At 41.0% G+C, this 19,179-nt stretch overlaps 1 protein-coding gene across 3 annotated transcripts in view; it reads right to left on the reverse strand.

Moving 5' to 3' along the window:
- The window catches only part of UBE4B (ubiquitination factor E4B), a 128,750-nt gene that overhangs the window by 22,880 nt on the left and 86,691 nt on the right, over positions 1 to 19,179 (reverse strand). For all 3 annotated transcript variants that reach the window (XM_025855681.2, XM_073903367.1, XM_073903366.1), the window contains 6 exons: positions 18,812 to 19,010; positions 16,305 to 16,443; positions 4,801 to 4,900; positions 3,429 to 3,556; positions 2,481 to 2,579; positions 1,356 to 1,591 (listed from right to left, as the gene is read on the reverse strand). In XM_025855681.2, coding sequence (XP_025711466.1) covers positions 1,356 to 1,591; positions 2,481 to 2,579; positions 3,429 to 3,556; positions 4,801 to 4,900; positions 16,305 to 16,443; positions 18,812 to 19,010 — 901 coding nt within the window. The remainder of the gene's footprint in view (positions 1 to 1,355; positions 1,592 to 2,480; positions 2,580 to 3,428; positions 3,557 to 4,800; positions 4,901 to 16,304; positions 16,444 to 18,811; positions 19,011 to 19,179) is intronic.

Below are 19,179 nucleotides of genomic sequence, written 5' to 3' on the forward strand. Positions count from 1 at the left end.
TACATATGTAACTCATCATCTGGACCTGAATGGCCCTCTCTGCCAGGGAGGGAGGCCCTCCCTCCCAGGACTAAGAAATGAAAGAGGACTAGAGGGCCGAGAGGCTTTTTACCCATGAGTGTTCTCTCTGCTGTTGCCAAAGTGAGGGTGTTAACAAAACTTCAAAGGGCTTGTCTATTTGCTTTAGGTTTAAGAGGATACCCAGAGGCTGGGAAGAAAAGAAACTCTTTCTCTCTCTCCTTCCTTTTTTTTTTTTTTTTTAAGTAATCGCTATACCCAACGTGGGCCTTGAACTCACAACCTAGAGATGAAGAGTCGCATGCTCTACCGATGGAGCCAGCCAGGTACCCCAGAGAAACTCTTATTAGATGTTACAAAGCAATGGAGACAAAAGAAAAAGGAGGTAGATGGACTGTTGGAACCCTTAGTAGTGAAGAGAGAGGTGACGGCACCAGCTCCAAATGAGCAGGAGCAGGTCTTGGTCAACAGGGAAGGGATGTTTATCACTGATGGTTGTCACACAGAGGAATCCACAAACTTCTGTTGCTGCAGTGAACAGCAAGTGGCCGTACTCACGGACAGCCAGTGTTTCTCCCAGAGTATGGCAAGTACACTCTACTAAATGCTAAAGACACTTACTGAGTGCCCAGAATGTGCTAAGTTCAACAGAAGAGAAGGCAGACAAGACATACTTCCTTTACTGCAACATGTACAAACTGGAAGGAAAATGTATCATTAGTAGAATCCCATGCCTTTACTAGCAGACAGGTCAACAAGGTCTCAAGCTAATCAGTTGATGAAAACACATTTGTAGTTCAAAAGCCAAATTAAGCATAAAAATTTGGAATCCAATTCATCCAGAAGTGGAGGACCTCCTTACAGAGGGTCTGATGTGTTCTCTGTCTGTTCACCAATGTAGCCTAGCACCTAGAACAGTGCCTGGCTATTAGCAGGCACTCAATAAATGTGTGTGGATTTAGTGAATGAGAGAAGACTCCCTGATATCCTGATTCCACTGATTTAAATGGGGTTCAAAAATAAACATTTTTAACAAGCTCCTTGTTTTACCCACGTTCTAGAAACTCTGAGTTACACAACAGTATTATAAAAGTAGCTAAAAGTTCATCTGATTTTCAGTGGATCCTGGCGCATCATCAAGGACTAGTGCGTAGAATAGTCAATGGGATATTTCCACTCCTTAGGGAAAACTAAGCAACAGTACATTCTCTGCCGGTGGTGGGGTTAGTGGGGTTAGTAGGTTATACTTGTAAGTGGCCATCAGAATATTAGCTACCAGATTTAGAGTAACTCCGTCCACTGGCTTTAGACGACCTTGCCTATCCGAATACTCTTACCTGTATAAAACTTCATCAGTGAAGGGACCAACAATTTGGTGGAGAGAGGATGGTTTTCGATCATTTCAAAAAACTTCTGGGTTCGTGGCTGAACAGCAGGGTTGGTCATAAACATGACTTCTACCAGTTTCGCCACCAGATAAGGATTTCGGATGTAGTTCTGGTTACACAACATCACAACGAGGAACATCACAATATCCTGAGTACAGGGCTCATAAAGCACCTGAGGAGAGTATCTGGAGAGAGGCAAGAAGAGCAAGAAATAAAGCTCCCAGAAACTCTCACTGGGCAGATGCTGGGGTCATCACGCAGGGAAGAGGCCAATAGGTCTAGGAGCCAAGATACTGAATTCCTTTGAACTTGCTGGGTTTCAAATGACTGTTTACTTTATAACTAGACAGATTTTAAATCTATTGTGTCTACTGGCTGAAACATGTTATATTAACTTTTATTATTTTAGGAAATAAACCAAAGCCATGATTAAATTATGAGGTAAGTTTCATAAAAGAGCTTTGCTACCAAGAAAGACTTAAAAAAATTTTTTTTAAAGATTTTTGTTTAAGTAATCTCTACATTCAATGCAGGGCTCAGACTCACAACCTCAAAATCAAGAGTCGCACGCTCCACTGCCTGAACCAGCCAGGCACCCCTAAAATTTTTTTCTGGTAATTATTTTAATTAAAAAAAAAAACAAAAAACTTCAAACATCAGTTATAAACTCAAACCATTTCTTTGTAAGCTTTCTCCAATGTTATAATTGAAAAAAAATCTGGTACAAAATATAGATGTGGGTATTTCTGGCTTTTGAATGTTCAGTTAGATATTTATAAACTGTTTGCGCCTTCTGTTTCTCAGAAACACATACTCAATTATTAGAAATTCAACTCAATTTTCAGAGAGTACATTCTTATCAGCATTGTTAATCCTGCTTCTGTCTTGAAGATATTATTGGAACTGGCTTGGTGCCATAGTTGGATTTATTTTACCAGTCTCCAGACAGTATTCAGTTACAGCAGTTACATAAAATTTCAGGCATAAAATGGAGGGCTGCAATATAGTTCGTAATACAATATACATTCTGTATAAAAACAAATTAGAACCATGCAGTATGTCAAAGGCACTTACTGTACAATAAAAAATAAAAATTCAGCAACGTCTTCTACATAAAACTCAGGCAATGCTGCAAATACCTTGGGGACATCTGAGTTTAAAGGCAGTGTTATACTGTCAAAGAGAATAAAAGCACAAGTTATAGAACAAAATCATGGCACCTGGAACCCCCCCCCCAAAACCCCCCAACAAAAAAAAAAAAAAAAAAAAAAAACCACACAAAATCATGGCACCTGAAACTATAAAGACTATGAGACGGCCATTACAAGTAAGTATTTTACTGGGGGAAAAACCTCCTCTAACACAAATATGGAAAAGGTACACAAGCCAGGAGACTAGAACCTGAAATGAACAGGGAAGAATGAAGACAGTGGATGTATTACGGTGTGTAGGAGATGTTTCTCCTTTTACTGCTTTTCTGTTAAGGCTAATGTAATAAAATAGGAAGGAAATAAAAGGGTCATATTTGGTCATTTTATGCAAATCAAACTGTTTCGAGGCAACAGAGCTACATATATAACTTTAAATAATATTTTCTACTCCTGCAGAGGGCCTTCAGCCAACCTCATCAACATCAGTCGGTCCAGACATTTCATAGTAACAACAAACTAGTAATAACTGGCTGGGTATTTTCCTGGACCCAGTGCTCAAACGGGCCTAATATCCTGTTACCTCCAGGTTTTAGTTTCCAATTTGTAGATTTCCTTTTCTATCAATCTATAGCCAATTTGTAAAAAGGACCAGGTCAAAATTAAACTCATAGGTGCTGACATTCCCTTCTTACTGTAATCACTGGGAAAACACTAATATTACTACTTTTGTAGTCTACACAGGTACAACCTAGAAATTGAAGAACGGATTCTTGATAAAGTAAGGGTTTGGGTTTTAGCTATCGACTGGAGGACAGTGGAGACAACACAGGCCACCGAGGAGGGAGGAGGTGAGGAGGAAGGGCACACTCACTCGGGATAGGCGGGGTCCAGGATGCGGAGCAGCAACTGAATGAGAAGGCCATAAAAATTCAGACATCTTCTCAGAAAGCTCTCATCAAGTAAACCAGCGTCAGCACAGGCCTTGCACCGTACCAGTTTCTGTGGAAGGAGGTATGCCCCCACCCACAGATTAGTTGGTAGCCAAGTGCCTGCAGCATTGACTGGCCAGGGAATGGGCCAGGAGATGGGAATTCGAGGTTCTAGGCTTTTCGCAAGCTTCATCTCTAACTAGCTATAATGTGCTGGTCATGTCCTAAAAGCTTACCTTGTTCTGAGAAAAACAAAAGTACGCCATGCAAACCACTGGGCGGAAAGCCGAGCACATAGTTACGGCTCAAAAAGGAAGTTAATACTGTCATATTTAAATAGCTTGACTGGGGGACAGGGTTGATGGGCGTCAGAGATGGTTAGTGGAAAGAAGCCAGACAAATCTGCACCTGAATTCCAGGTCACCATTTATGAACTGCCCCTGGACAAAATGCTTGTCCACTGAGGGTCCCACACCCACCTCAGAGGACAGCTGTGAGAAGGAAACCCAGGCATGCATGCGCATTGGCGCATCTGTTTAAAGTTTCCAGGCACCTTCTAACATGTCTGTGGGGTGTTCACGGGGGTCTACAGATGCCAGGAAAGGGCCCATGGTATATTCTGCATCTCAGCAGGTCTAGTGTATTAGTAAATAAAACAAATCTATCTTAACTTGCACCAGAAATCGAAGTTAAAATGTCCACATATCCTCCTACTAATTGACAGAAAGCAGAACCTGCTAATATTCAGTTTTATAATTTGAACAAAAACACAAGATAAATACATAAATAAGCTGTCTACACTCCATTGTACAGCCTTTGCCCAGCATCCGTCTTCAGCTGTGTCTCACCAGCGGAAATCTTCCTGTCTACAGTTAGGTTCCGTGCAGTGGATCATTTTTAACGACAAATGAAGAAGGAGGGATTGGGGGGGCTCTTCCCACTGCCACAAATCCACTCAGCCACACATCGTGAAAATGCATGCCTGGCACACTGGGTCACGGGCTGGGAGGCAGTGGAGGGGAAGAACCTTGCAGAAGGGTTAAGAAAGGCAGGTGACGTCAAACGGAGGATGCTAAAACCAGGAAGAATTCATGTTGTCACTGGCATAAGCACTTGCAGATTCTGTCTTGATTTAAATACTGTATGTAGACCCAGGTGAGATCATCAACTAGTTTGAAAGTGCCGTGTTTTATCTTTAGGGGAAAGAACAATGAAGGATAAAGGACGCTGCGTGGCTCACTCAAGGCACACATTCTGGTAGGAAAATCGCTACAGAGAGGCTGATCTAGAATGACTGCAATTCACTTTACAAACCTTAAGCTGAGTTTTGCAACGCTTCAGCATTTCGCGGTGTCTAGTTGCCAGTGGGGAATCTTTCCATTGGCTTTCATTATTTTTCAAATCTTCCACAGTTCTGAAACCAAGGACTAATGGTCAAACACAAGAAGACACACACAGATCCATCTTATCTATTCATTTTGACCATTTCAAGGACTGTCAGATACACATTTCCTCCCACATTTTAGCATCTTTAAAGTCAGAATATTTCTTGTCATTCATTGGCAGAACTTTTCTTTCTTACTGGTTCCTAATATAATGAATATCTTGAAATTGATGGTACTTTAGATTTAATGACATATAATAATTTCTTTTGGAAAGGAATACATTGTTCCCTTATTTTCCTGGGAGGGAGAAAAAGAAGTCCCTTGCGAAAATTCCTGGTTACTAGACCTGGTCAGTTACCCCAAACAGAAGGCTGGTTCAACAACGGCAGCTCCTTTTCCTCTCCTGCCACCGCTCCCTCTGTATGGAATGCTCTCCTCTGAGGTTATCTTTGCAGCTTGCCCCTTCACTTCCTGCGGATGCCCGCCCAAATATCACCTGCCAGTCAGGCCATATCCTGCCTATCTTAGAGACTGGCTCACTAAATGCTGTATCAACCCCTCTCTATCAAGATAATGCACATAAAACTGGAGGTTGGTAAATTCTTTGAACCTACACTTTCCCAGACTCCCTTGCTGCCAGCGAATCTGCCCATGACCTAGCTTCCATCAAGAGGTGAACCCTCGCTGGAGGCAGAAGTGAATCCTGGGGAGTGGCAGCCACACAGTGTTTCTGGAAGCATAGTAGTGGAGGAGTTCTGCCAGAAGCACTGACAGAGGCTCTACAGTCAGGATGAACCCTGGAGCGGCTTCCTGCCCAGTCAGGTTCAAAGGTGAACTCCAGGTACATACCTCACTCCCCAAAACTGATGATGATCTGACAGACAGACTGCGGCCACTAAAACTGCAGCGTGACACCTGTTTCTGCAGCTTATGAGGGGGAGATGGCACTGGAAGACGCCCAGAAGCCCTGTGGGATGGCAGACTGGCCTGACGGCCCAGCTCTAGGGAGCCACACGGGACAGGCTCATGGAACAGTGAGGCAAAGTGCAAGGCAGCCTTGTTTGGCTTCCAACTGGGTGGTCTTGACAACAAATGTGGTAACATATTTGTTTTTCCAAACAAACTGCTGTAGGTTTCAAAGCACTTGGACTTATTCTCTTCCACATCCTTGGCTCCTTACCATGGAAGGTGACAGATCTATAGGTTTTATGGGCTGGGACGTGAGCGACTTTGGGACATCATTATTCTACCTACCACATTTGTAGTGACAGAATGTGGGAGTGTGTGCGGAATGGATCCTGGAGACACCTGATCAGCAAGAGTGAACCATGCAAAGATCCTTCTATGTAGAACTAAATTCACTGACATGGTTACACCTACCAGAGATCCCGGATTCAAGATTATCATGAGTAGCTGGGAGGGGTCTGAAATGTGCCACCAGCTAGTGGACTAAAACTTGGAATTTGACAGTGACCTATGCTGAGTGAAGGTGAGCTATCTGGTATCCCTTGAAAGAATTCTGAGGAAGAAATCTAAAGTTTAAGAAGCTGAGAATATTAATATATAATACTATGTGTGACCGGCTCAGACAAACCTTCCTCCTGAAACCTGCCCTCTCGCCCTCCCCATATCCTAGAGGACATCTCTCGTATCACAGCACTGGAAAGTACACAGGTGAGGGGAACACTGACATCTTTGAGAAGCACAATAGTGACCGTCCACAGTAGGGTGGGAGTGAAAGCAGTCGATGGTACCATTGAAATGGATCATCCAAAGTCAGTAAAAGAGATGGGATCCCAGGGCTCCAAGATGAAGAAACAGACAAATTCACAATCACAGTTTGAAACTGTATAAGCCTCTCTCAATAATTGATATTATAGGGCTCCTGGGTGGCTCAGTTGGTTAAGCAACTGCCTTCGGCTCAGGTCATGATCCTGGAGTCCCGGGATGGAGTCCTGCATCAGGCTCCCTGCTCAGCAGGGAGTCTGCTTCTCCCTCTGACCCTCCCCCCTCTCATGCTCTCTCATTCTCTCTCTCTCTCAAATAAATAAAATCTTTAAAAAAATTGATATTATAAGCTGATAAAATGAGCAGAAAGAGAAAAATCTGAATAAAAAATGAACAAACCTGACGTAACCGACAAAATATGAGACTGTGCAATAAGCAACACAGAAAGCACATTCTTTTCAGGTCTCTATGGAACACTTACTCAAGTACACATTAGGCTATAAAGCAAATTTCCGTAAAGTTCAAAGGACACAAATCAGAACATGTCCTCTGACCACAATGAAATTTAGCTAGGAATCAATAACAAAAGATAAACAGACAAATTCCCCAAGAATCTGGAATTTCAACAATATATTTTTCAATAACCCACAGGTCAAATAAGAAATAATAAAAATTAGAAAATATTTTGAACGGAACAGTAAAATGTGACAAATGTTACAAAAATGAGGGATGCAGCTAAAACCAGGCTTCGAGGGAAAGAAACAGCCTCAAATGCATATATAAGGGCTGAAAATGAATGATATAAGTACCAATCTTAAGAGGCAAGAGAGGGAGCAAGATGGCGGAGGAGGAGGAGACCTAGATTTCGTCTGGTCTCAGGAATTCAGCCGAATAGGGATCAAACCATTCTGAACACCTACGAACTCAACAGGAGATCGAAGAGGAGAGTAGCAACAACTCTCTGAACAGAGAAGCGACCACTCACTGGAAGGTAGGACCTACGGGAAAAGTGAATCCGAGGCGATATTTGGAAGCATAGACGGTGGGGGAGGGGGCCTCCGTCGGCCGCTTCTGGCAGGTGCTAGAGCCGCGGAGCACAGAATCGGACCTTTTAGAAGTCGGCTCCGCGGAGGGACGTCGCTGCAGTGGCTAAGCGGGGCGTGGAACCCTCACGGGACAGTGTGGTCTCAGGACCCTCGGGGTCACAGAAAGACCGGGGGTGCCTGAGTGCGGCAGAGCTCCCAGGTATCGGAGCGGGGAAGCCGGCTGCAGAGACGGAGCCGAGGCGCGGGCTCTCAGCTCGGGGTGGCCATAAACTGTGATCCGCGGCCCAGTCGGGCCACTGCGCCTCCAGCAGGGACCCAACAGGCGGCAGAGCCGGGGAGACTCCCCTTCCTCCCCCGGGAGGGGCGGCACGGGAGCACACCGCAGGGATCTGCTGGGTTTGGAGACTCCACACGGGGTCGGGTGCCTGAGATAGAAACGCTCGGTCACAGGCCGGGTGAGCACGGAGTGCGGCCGGAGACCGGGGACACGGGAGTGACTGCTTTTCTCAGGGGGCGCACTGAGGAGCGGGGCCCCGAGTTCTCAGCTCCTCCGGGTGGAGATTGGGAGGCCACCATTTTCGCCCTGGTCCTCCAAAGCTGTACCGAGAGCTTGCAGGGAACAAAAGCTCCTGAGAGCAAACCCGAGCAGCTTGTTTAGCCTGGACCGACAAGGGCAGGGCAGTTCCACCTCCGGCAAAGACATTTGGGAACCACGGCAACAGGCCCCTCCCCCAGAAGATCAGCACGAACAGCCAGCAAGCCAAGACCAAGTTTACCGATCAAGGAGAACGGGAGAACTCCAGTGCTAGGGGAATACTGCACATAGAATTCATGGCTTTTTTTTTTTTACCATGATTCATTAGTTCATCAAAGTTAATGTTTTTTAACTTTTTTTTAATTTTTCTTTTTCCCTTTTTCAACCAACATCTTATCAATCCCTTTTTGAAAAAAAACATTTTTTACTTTTCATTTTTAGAATCATATTTTATCCTTTCATAGTTACCCTTATTTTTGGCATATATATATAAGTTGTTCTCTCTTTAAAATTTTGAGATACAGTTTCTTCTAACAGATCAAAATATACCCTAAATCACTAGTGTATGGCTTTGTTCTAGTCTCCTGCCTGATCACATTCTCTCCCTTTTTTCTTTTTAAATCTTCTTTTCTTTTTTCAAACAACTTATCAATTCCTCTTATAAAATCTTTTATAATTTTCATCTTTACAGTCATCTTCCATCCCTTCATTGTATCAACCCTTATTTTGTACATATATGTCTTTCTTCCTTTAAAATTTTAGGAGGCACTTTTTTCTAACAGACCAAAATACGCCCAAAATCTAGTGTGTGGCACTGATCTATGCACTAGCCTGATCATATTTGATCATATTCTGCTTTTTTTGTATTGTTCTGTTTTTGTTTTTATCTTTTTTTTTTCTCTTTCTTTTTTCTTTCTTTCCCGTTCTTTTCCCCTGGTTTCAGGTCTTTTCTGATTTGTATAGAGTATATTTGCCGGGGACGTTGTTAACCTGTTAGCATTTTGTTCTCTCATTCATCTATTCTCCTCTGGACAAAATGACAAGATGAAAAAAAATCACAACAAGAGGTAGTACCGTCAGCCAGGGACCTACTCAATACGGACATTAGTACGATGTCGGACCTAGAGTTCAGAATCATGACTTTAAAGATACTAGCTGGGCTTGAAAAAAGCGTGGAAGTTATTAGAGAAACCCTTTCTGGAGAAATAGAAGAACTAAAATCTAACCAAGTCGAAATCAAAAAGGCTATTGATGAGGTGCAATCAAAAATGGGGGCACTAACTGCTAGGATAAATGAGGCAGAAGAGAGAATCAGTGATATAGAAGACCAAATGATGGAAAATAAAGAGGCTGAGAAAAAGAGAGAGAAACAACTACAGGATCACGAGGGCAGAATTCGAGAGATAAGCGATACGATAAGACAAAACAACATTAGAATAATTGGGATCCCAGAAGAAGAAGAAAGAGAGAGAGGGGCAGAAGGTATATTGGAGCAAATAATAGCAGAGAACTTCCCTAATGTGGGGAAGGAAACAGGCATCAAAATCCAGGAGGCACAGAGAACCCCTCTCAAAATCAATAATAATAGGTCAACACCCAGACATCTAATAGTAAAACTTACGAGTCTCAGAGACAAAGAGAAAATCCTGAAAGCAGCTCGGGAGAAGAGATATGTGACCTACAATGGTAGAAACATTAGACTGGCAACAGACCTATCCACAGAGACCTGGCAGGCCAGAAAGGACTGGCAAGATATCTTCAGAGCACTAAACGAGAAAAATATGCAGCCAAGAATACTATATCCAGCTAGGCTGTCACTGAAAATAGAAGGAGAGATAAAAAGCTTCCAGGACAAACAAAAACTAAAGGAATTTGCAAACACGAAACCAGCCCTCCAAGAAATATTGAAAGGGGTCCTCTAAGCAAAGAGATAGCCTAAAAGCAGCAGAGATCAGAAAGGAACACAGACAATATACAGTAACAGTCACCTTACAGGCAATACAATGGCACTAAATTCATACCTTTCAATAGTTACCCTGACTGTAAATGGGCTCAATGCCCCAATCAAAAGACACAAGCTATCAGACTGGATTAAAAAACAAGAACCATCGAAATGCTGTCTGCAAGAGACTCATTTTAGACCCAAAGACACCCCCAGATTGAAAGTGAGGGGGTGGAAAACCATTTACCATGCTAATGGACACCAAAAGAAAGCTGGGGTGGCAATCCTTATATCAGACAAATTAGATTTTAAAACAAAGACTGTAATAAGAGATGAGAAAGGACACTATATCCTACTTAAAGGGTCTATCCAACAAGAAGATCTAACAATTGTAAATATCTATGCCCCTAACATGGGAGCAGCCAATTATATAAGGCAATTAATAACAAAAGCGAAGAAACACACTGACAACAATACAGTAATAGTGGGGGACTTTAACACCCCCCTGACTGAAATGGACAGATCATCTAAGCAAAAGATCAACAAGGAAATAAAGACTTTAAATGACACACTGGACCAAATGGACTTCACAGACATATTCAGAACATTCCATCCCAAAGCAACGGAATACACATTCTTCTCTAGTGCCCATGGAACATTCTCTAAAATAGATCACATCCTAGGTCACAAATCAGGTCTCAACCGGTACCAAAAGACTGGGATCATTCCCTGCATATTTTCAGACCACAGTGCTTTGAAACTAGAACTCAATCACAAGAGGAAAGTCGGAAAGAACTCAAATACATGGAGGCTAAAGAGCATCCTACTAAAGAATGAATGGGTCAACCAGGAAATTAAAGAAGAATTAAAAAAATTCATGGAAACCAATGAAAATGAAAACACAACTGTTCAAAATCTTTGGGATACAGCAAAGGCAGTCCTGAGAGGAAAGTATAGAGCAATACAAGCCTTTCTCAAGAAACAAGAAAGGTCTCAAATACACAACCTAACCCTACACCTAAAGGAGCTGGAGAAAGAACAGCAAATAAAGCCTAAACCCAGCAGGAGAAGTGAAATCATAAAGATCAGAGCAGAAATCAATGAACTAGAAACCAAAAGAACAGTAGAACAGATCAACGAAACTAGGAGCTGGTTCTTTGAAAGAATTAACAAGATTGATAAACCCCTGGCCAGACTTACCAAAAAGAAAAGAGAAATGACCCAAATCCACAAAATCATGAATGAAAGAGGAGAGATCACAACCAACACCAAAGAAATACAAACAATTATAAGAACATATTATGAGCAACTCTATGCCAGCAAATTAGATAACCTGGAAGAAATGGGTGCATTCCTAGAGATGTATCAACTACCAAAACTGAACCAGGAAGAAATAGAAAACCTGAACAGACCTATAGCCACTAAGGAAATTGAAGCAGTCATCAAAAAATCTCCCAAGAAACAAAAGCCCAGGGCCAGATGGCTTCCCAGGGGACTTCTATCAGACATTTAAAGAAGAATTAATACCTATTCTCCTGAAACTGTTCCAAAAAATAGAAATGGAAGGAAAACTTCCAAACTCGTTTTATGAGGCCACCATTACCTTGATCCCAAAACCAAAGACCCCATCAAAAAGGAGAATTACAGACCAATATCCTTGATGAACATGGATGCAAAAATTCTCACCAAAATACTAGCCAATAGGATCCAACAGTACATTAAAAGGATTATTCACCACGATCAAGTGGGATTTATCCCTGGGCTGCAAGGATGGTTCAACATCCGCAAATCAATCAACGTGATACAATACATTAACAAAAGAAAGGACAAGAATCATATGATCCTCTCAATAGATGCAGAAAAAGCATTTGACAAAGTACAGCAACCTTTCTTGATCAAAACTCTTCAGAGTATAGGGATAGAGGGTACATACCTCAATATCATAAAAGCCATCTATGAAAAACCTACAGCGAATATCATTCTCAATGGGGAAAAGCTGAGAGCTTTTCCCCTAAGGTCAGGAACGCGGCAGGGATGTCCACTCTCACCACTGCTCTTCAACATAGTATTAGAAGTCCTAGCCACAGCAATCAGACAACAAAAAGAAATCAAAGGCATCCAAATCGGCAAAGAGGAAGTCAAACTCTCACTCTTTGCAGATGATATGATACTGTATGTGGAAAACCCAAAAGACTCCACCCCAAAACTGCTAGAACTCATACAGGAATTCAGTCAAGTAGCAGGATATAAAATCAATGCACAGAAATCAGTGGCATTCCTATACACCAACAACAAGACAGAAGAGAGACAAATCAAGGCGTCGATCCCATTTACAATTGCACCCCAAACCATAAGATACCTAGGAATAAATCTAACCAAAGAGGCAAAGGATCTGTACTCAGAAAACTATAAAATACTCATGAAAGAAACTGAAGAAGACACAAAGAAATGGAAAAACGTTCCTTGCTCATGGATTGGGAGAACCAACATTGTGAAGATGTCAATGCTACCTAGAGCAATCTACACATTCAATGCAATCCCCATCAAAATACCATCCACTTTTTTCAAAGAAATGGAACAAATAATCCTAAAATTTGTATGGAACCAGAAGAGACCCCGAATAGCCAGAGGAATGTTGAAAAAGAAAAGCAAAGCTGGTGGCATCACAATTCTGGACTTCCAGCTCTATTACAAAGCTGTCATCATCAAGACAGTATGATACTGGCACAAAACCAGACACATAGATCAATGGAACAGAATCGAGAGCCCAGAAATGGACCCTCAACTCTATGGTCAACTTATCTTTGACAAAGCAGGAAAGAATGTCCAGTGGCAAAAAGACAGTCTCTTCAACAAATGGTGTTGGGAAAATTGGACAGCCACATGCAGAAGAATGAAACTGGACCATTTCCTTACACCACACACAAAAACAGACTCCAAATGGTTGAAAGACCTAACCGTGAGACAGGAGTCCATCAAAATCCTAAAGGAGAACACAGGTAGCAAGCTCTTCGACCTCAGCCACAGCAACTTCTTCCTAGAAACATCGCCAAAGGCAAGGGAAGCCAGGGCAAAAATGAACTATTGGGATTTCATCAAGATAAAAAGCTTTTGCACAGCAAAAGAAACAGTCCACAAAACCAAAAGACAACCGACAGAATGGGAGAAAATATTTGCAAATGACATATCAGATAAAGGGCTAGTATCCAAAATCTATAAAGAACTTATCAAACTCAACACCCAAAGAACAAATAATCCAATCGAGAAATGGGCAGAAGACATGAACAGACATTTTTCCAAAGAAGACATCCAAATGGCCAACAGACACATGAAAATGTGCTCAACATCGCTCAGCATCAGGGAAATCCAAATCAAAACCTCAAGGACATACCACCTCACACCCGTCAGAATGGCTAAAATTAACAAGTCAGGAAACGACAGATGTTGGCGGGGATGTGGAGAAAGGGGAACCCTCCTACACTGTTGGTGGGAATGCAAGCTGGTGCAACCCCTCTCGAAAACAGTATGGAGGTTCCTCAAACAGTTGAAAATAGAGCTACCATTCGATGCAGCAATTGCACTACTGGGTATTTACCCCAAAGATACAAATGTAGGGATCCGAAGGGGTACGTGCACCCCAATGTTTACAGCAGCAATGTCCACAATAGCCAAACCGTGGAAAGAGCCAAGATGTCCATCGACAGATGAATGGATAAAGAAGAGGTGGTATATATACACAATGGAATATTATGCAGCCATCGAAAGGAATGAGATCTTGCCATTTGCAACGACATGGATGGAACCGGAGGGTGTTATGCTGAGTGAAATAAGTCAATCAGAGAAAGACATGTATCATATGACCTCACTGATATGAGGAATTCTTAATCTCAGGAAACAAACTGAGGGTTGCTGGAGTGGTGGGGGGTGGGAGGGATGGGGTGGCTGGGTGATAGACATTGGGGAGGGTATGTGCTATGGTGAACGCTGTGAATTGTGCAAGACTACTGAATCACGGATCTATACTTCTGAAACAAATAATGCAACATATGTTAAGAAAAAAGAAAAAGAAGAAGATAGCAGGAGGGGAAGAATGAAGGGGAGTAAGTTGGAGGGGGAGATGAACCATGAGAGACGATGGACTCTGAAAAACAAACTGAGGGTTCTAGAGGGGAGGAGGGTAGGGGGATGGGTTAGCCTGGTGATGGGTATTAAAGAGGGCACGTTCTGCATGGAGCACTGGGTGTTATGCACAAACAATGAATCATGGAACACTACATCAAAAACTAATGATGTAATATATGATGATTAACATAACAATAAAAAATTAAAAAAAAAGAGGCAAGAGAAATATCAACAAAAAAGCAAATTTAAACTAAGAGAAAGTAGAAGGAAATAATGAAGACCCTGCAGACATTAAAACGATAAAAAGAAGATATTATGAACAACTTTAGGCCTAGAAATTTTGAAACTTTAGATGTCATAGAAATACTGACACAAGATGAAATAAAAGTGTAAATAATCATATATCTAATAATTGACTAAAACACATAATTAAAAGCTTTCCTGTAATGAAAAAACTAAGCCCAGACAGCTTCATCAATGAAGGTTTCCAAACACTTAAGAAAGAAATAACAAAACTGTTATATAATAAACTCTTCCAAAGAGCATAAAAAGAGAGAATCGTCTCCAACTCATTCTATATGGCAAGTATGATACCAAAATCTGAGGAAGACTTAACAAGAAATGAAAATTATAGGTCAATCTTTCTTTTGAACAGAGACTCAAAAATCCTAAACAGAGTATAGCCAACTGAATATCCAATGAGTTATAAAAGCAATAACATAAAAGCTGAGTTTATTCCAGGAATGAAACTCGTTTATTTATTTTTTATTTTTTTATTTTTTAAAGATTTTATGGATTCATTTGACAGAGCGAGACACAGCGAGAGAGGGAACACAAGCAGGGGGAGTGGGAGAGGGAGAAGCAGGCTTCCCGCCGAGCAGGGAGCCTGATGCGGGGCTCGATCCCAGGACCCTGGGATCATGACCTGAGGTAAAGGCAGACGCTTAATGACTGAGCCACCCAGGCGCCCCTGAAAGACTAGTTTAATATCAGAAAACTAGTTGACATAAAAAAAAAAAAACCTAGTTGATGTAATTCAACCACATTAACAGAATAGAAGAGAAAAAAATTTCTGATCTCTTTAACAGCTGTGGAAAAAGCATTTAATAAAATGCAACTTCTGTTAGGAATAAAACTTTTAAAATACTAGGAATAATGGGAAATGTTCTTCATCTGGTAACAGAAGTTATAAAAAACAACTTTCCCCTACTATTGAATTGGAAACAATAGAAAAATTTCAAGAAAGCTGCCTCTGTTCAAGATTGTACTAAAAATTATAGCCAGGATACTAAGGCACAGAAAAACGTATAAGAAAGAAAACTGACTTCATTTACCAACAACACGAATATGTGTAGAAAGAAAATCTTAAAGCATCTCCAGAGTAACCATCGGCATTAACAGGTGATTAGCAAGATAGATACACAGAGATAGAGTTATAGATGCAGACATGACATCCTTTTTCTCATAGTCAGACGTGTCTGCAGGTCCCGGACCAAACGCAGTGGCCACACTATGTGTTTGCTTCCTGTTCCTGTGATTTGTTTATTTGGAGGTGTTGGTACACGGGGAAAAATGCTTAGACTAAGAAACACAACAATGGTGCATTGGAAACTCAGGCTATTATCCAGCCATTGTGGGTTCCTTATGCCACCAGACAACATGCAAAAAAGGGAATTCCATGATGGCAGGAGTCAATGATCTTGATTATCAAGGGAAACTAGAGTTACTGTTTCAGAGTCCAGGGAAGGAGGAGAATGTCTGGAACCTGGAAGATCCTTTAAAGTGGCTCCTGGTCAATACCATGCTCAGGGGAAAATGTTAATGGAAGTTTAGTAACCACATACTGAGGGATTGAGAACTCTCAGAAACCAAGGTTGGGTCACTCTGCCACATAAAGAACTCTGGTCAACTGAGGATCATGGACAGGGAAGGAGAAGCAGATGGTTCACTGCAACATATTTACTCCCCACATTCGAATCCACTGGTCACAATGGAACTGCTTGCTTTGTGAGAACAAGTGGTACCTCAGGCAATCCCAGGACATGGAGTCACACACATACCTGTTGAGCTCCCGGATGGCCCGGAGTCTGCGGATGTAGCGACGGCAGCTTGGCAGAATGGAGAGGTGGTGGGCGTGCAGGGTAAGAAAAAAGCATTCTGTAGGGAATTTCGGCTCAGAAAATGGAGGCTGATCTCCATCTAGGAAAAATAACATGATTCCCTAAAGTCTCTAACAAGACTAAATCAGGAGAAAAAAGCACAATTAAGACAGAATTACCCTTGAGTTTTCAAGAAGTTTAAGCATGTTTTTTAAAAAATACAGACTAGGGGCGCCTGGGTGGCTCAGTCGGTTAAGCGTCTGCTTCGGCTCAGGTCATGATCCCAGGGCCCTGGGATCAAGCCCCATGTCGGGTTCCCTGCACGGCGGGGAGCCTGCTTCTCCCTCTCCCTCTGCTGCTCCCCCTGCTTGTGTGCTCTCTCTCTCTCTGTCAAATAAATAAATAAAATCTTAAAAAAAAATTAAAAAAATATAGACTAGTAGTTATGTCCTGCTTATATGTTCTGTCCTGCTTAGGACAGAATTCCTATGAGCTCCATTTAATGACTAGGTATCCTGCCCCATCTGATTAAGTGTTTGTACAGATGTACATCAACAATCTGTTGTTATATGCCTTCCTGATGTATTTTATATAACCATTCCTATAATTCAACACAGGTCATTGAAACATCACCTTGAATCTCAAAATGTTATTAGACTATGTTAATAATCTACAGATTCCAAAGACATTTCCCTACTGTGGGCATGTTTGTCATTTTTTTTCTTTTAAAGATTTTATTTATTTATTTGAGAGAGAAAGAGAGAATGAGAGAGAAAGCACATGAGATGGGGGGAGGGTCAGAGGGAGAAGCAGACTCCCTGCCGAGCAGGGAGTCCGATGTGGGACTCGATCCAGGGACTCCAGGATCATGACCTGAGCCGAAGGCAGTCGCTTAACCAACTGAGCCACCCAAGCGCCCCATGTTTGTCATTTCTAATTTTTCTCTATTATAAACAGTGCTTGGAAGATCTACGTATGAAAAATTACTCCCTCACCCCACTCCCAGCACTGGGAGCATGTTCTAAAATGTAAAATTATTGAGAATGACAGTGTTATAATTTTGGTATAAATCAGAATTCATTAAATAAATTGAGTAAATGCCATCTATTTCCTCACAAACTTATATTCTATCTTATCAGTTTGTTTCTGGATTATCGATTTATTTTTAAATATTTTATTTTTAAGTAATCCCTATGCCCAATGTGGGGCTCAAACTCACAACCCTGAGATCAAGAGTCACAAGCTCCACTGACTGAGCCAGCCAGACATCCCTGTTTTTGGATAATTTACACATATACAACAGTAACCTGAATTTCCAATTTGTATCTAATTCCTATTAGTATGTATATTTTTTCCAACAAGTATATTTTATTTTCTATGATATATACTGCCTACATTTCTTTCCCCAAAATAAAACTATCTCTTGGTAGAATTTAGTCTGGGCCTTATACATTTATAACAGTTCTACATTTTGAAAGGCATGATTCTATCAAACGTATGACATATATTTTGCCCCATTTTTAAGTTTTACATATTCATTTTGTCTCATTCTACAAAAAGCATATTTATCTATTAAGATACTGTATATACATATTGTCTCTGATGATATGCTTCGTCTCTTAAACCATTATAAATTTCTGTTTCCTTCATGGGTGGGTCAAATCCTGTTTGTTTTTTTCACGTTTTATGTTTATTTTGTGTGTGTGTGTGTGTGTGTGTGTGTGTGTGTGTGTGTGTATACACATATATATATTTTTTAAATGTTTAACCCTTTGATTCTTCTGGAATCCATGATATGATTCCAAGACGATACCAGGGACTAATTCAAATCACACTAATCAAATAATAACTTTATTGTTCATCAGATACTTAGTTCCTATTATAGTTTACATGTTTCTCTGGAACGTGTGCACGCATCTGATTATGATACTGACAGGTAAGCATGGAATCTCTATCCTATTCCATGAATGATTTTATAATATTTAAAAAATAAATGCCATAGGGTTTTGATGTCTGTTATTAACATGTTTTATAACACAGAAAGGAAAAAGATCAACAACTGTTACACCTTTAAAATATTCGTATTTTAAATACCAACACAGCATCAAGATTTATGAAATATTTCATGAGAACTTTAATTGGTATATAAAAATCTCTATCATAAGTCTCTGCTATTGTTTTTATTATATTTCTTTTTGGGTTTTGTTTTTGTTTTTGTTTTGTTTTACTCTAAGTGGGTATATTTCCTTCCACTTGTTCTATGTATCTATTTGACTTTGGCCAAGCCAAATAAGAAGATTTTTACTGTGTTAATTTTTATTGTGTATCTCTGGCTCATAAATTCATTTTCTGGAGAGGAAACAACAATTTGTGAGTAATCACTAGCATCCAAATAAAATAAATTTACAAGAAGTTTTTAAATAAAAGGGCAGCGTTTTAATGACCTCACAATGAGCAATGTCACTCACAGAGTTCAGCCAGCCAGTCATTCACGTCCTCCATCGTCGCGTTCACTCTCGTCTCGTCATTAGGAAGAGTAATCCGACACCTTGGGTGGAATATATATGTGGGATCCACCGTCTCTAACTTGATCTTTGTACTTAGCTGCTGCAGCACCCAAAGGAAATTCAGCATGAATCCATCTGTAGATACCAATCTATCATCTGTCTGCAGAATATGAAAAAAAGGTATTTAAAATAACGATTTAAATGGAAATTTTGGCACAACTTTGTAAGGAAGGAAACCAGACGTTCATCCCAAAGTCAGTGAGAGGACATATATCATCACCATTGTCATTTTATCAGCAGGTGCTCTTTGTGGAGTATTAATCCTATGT

The sequence above is a fragment of the Callorhinus ursinus genome, unplaced genomic scaffold (assembly GCF_003265705.2).
Source record: "Callorhinus ursinus isolate GAN/ISIS: 27379988/994484 unplaced genomic scaffold, GSC_fseal_2.0 scaffold18, whole genome shotgun sequence".
In the NCBI taxonomy this organism is placed as follows: Eukaryota; Metazoa; Chordata; class Mammalia; order Carnivora; family Otariidae; genus Callorhinus; species Callorhinus ursinus.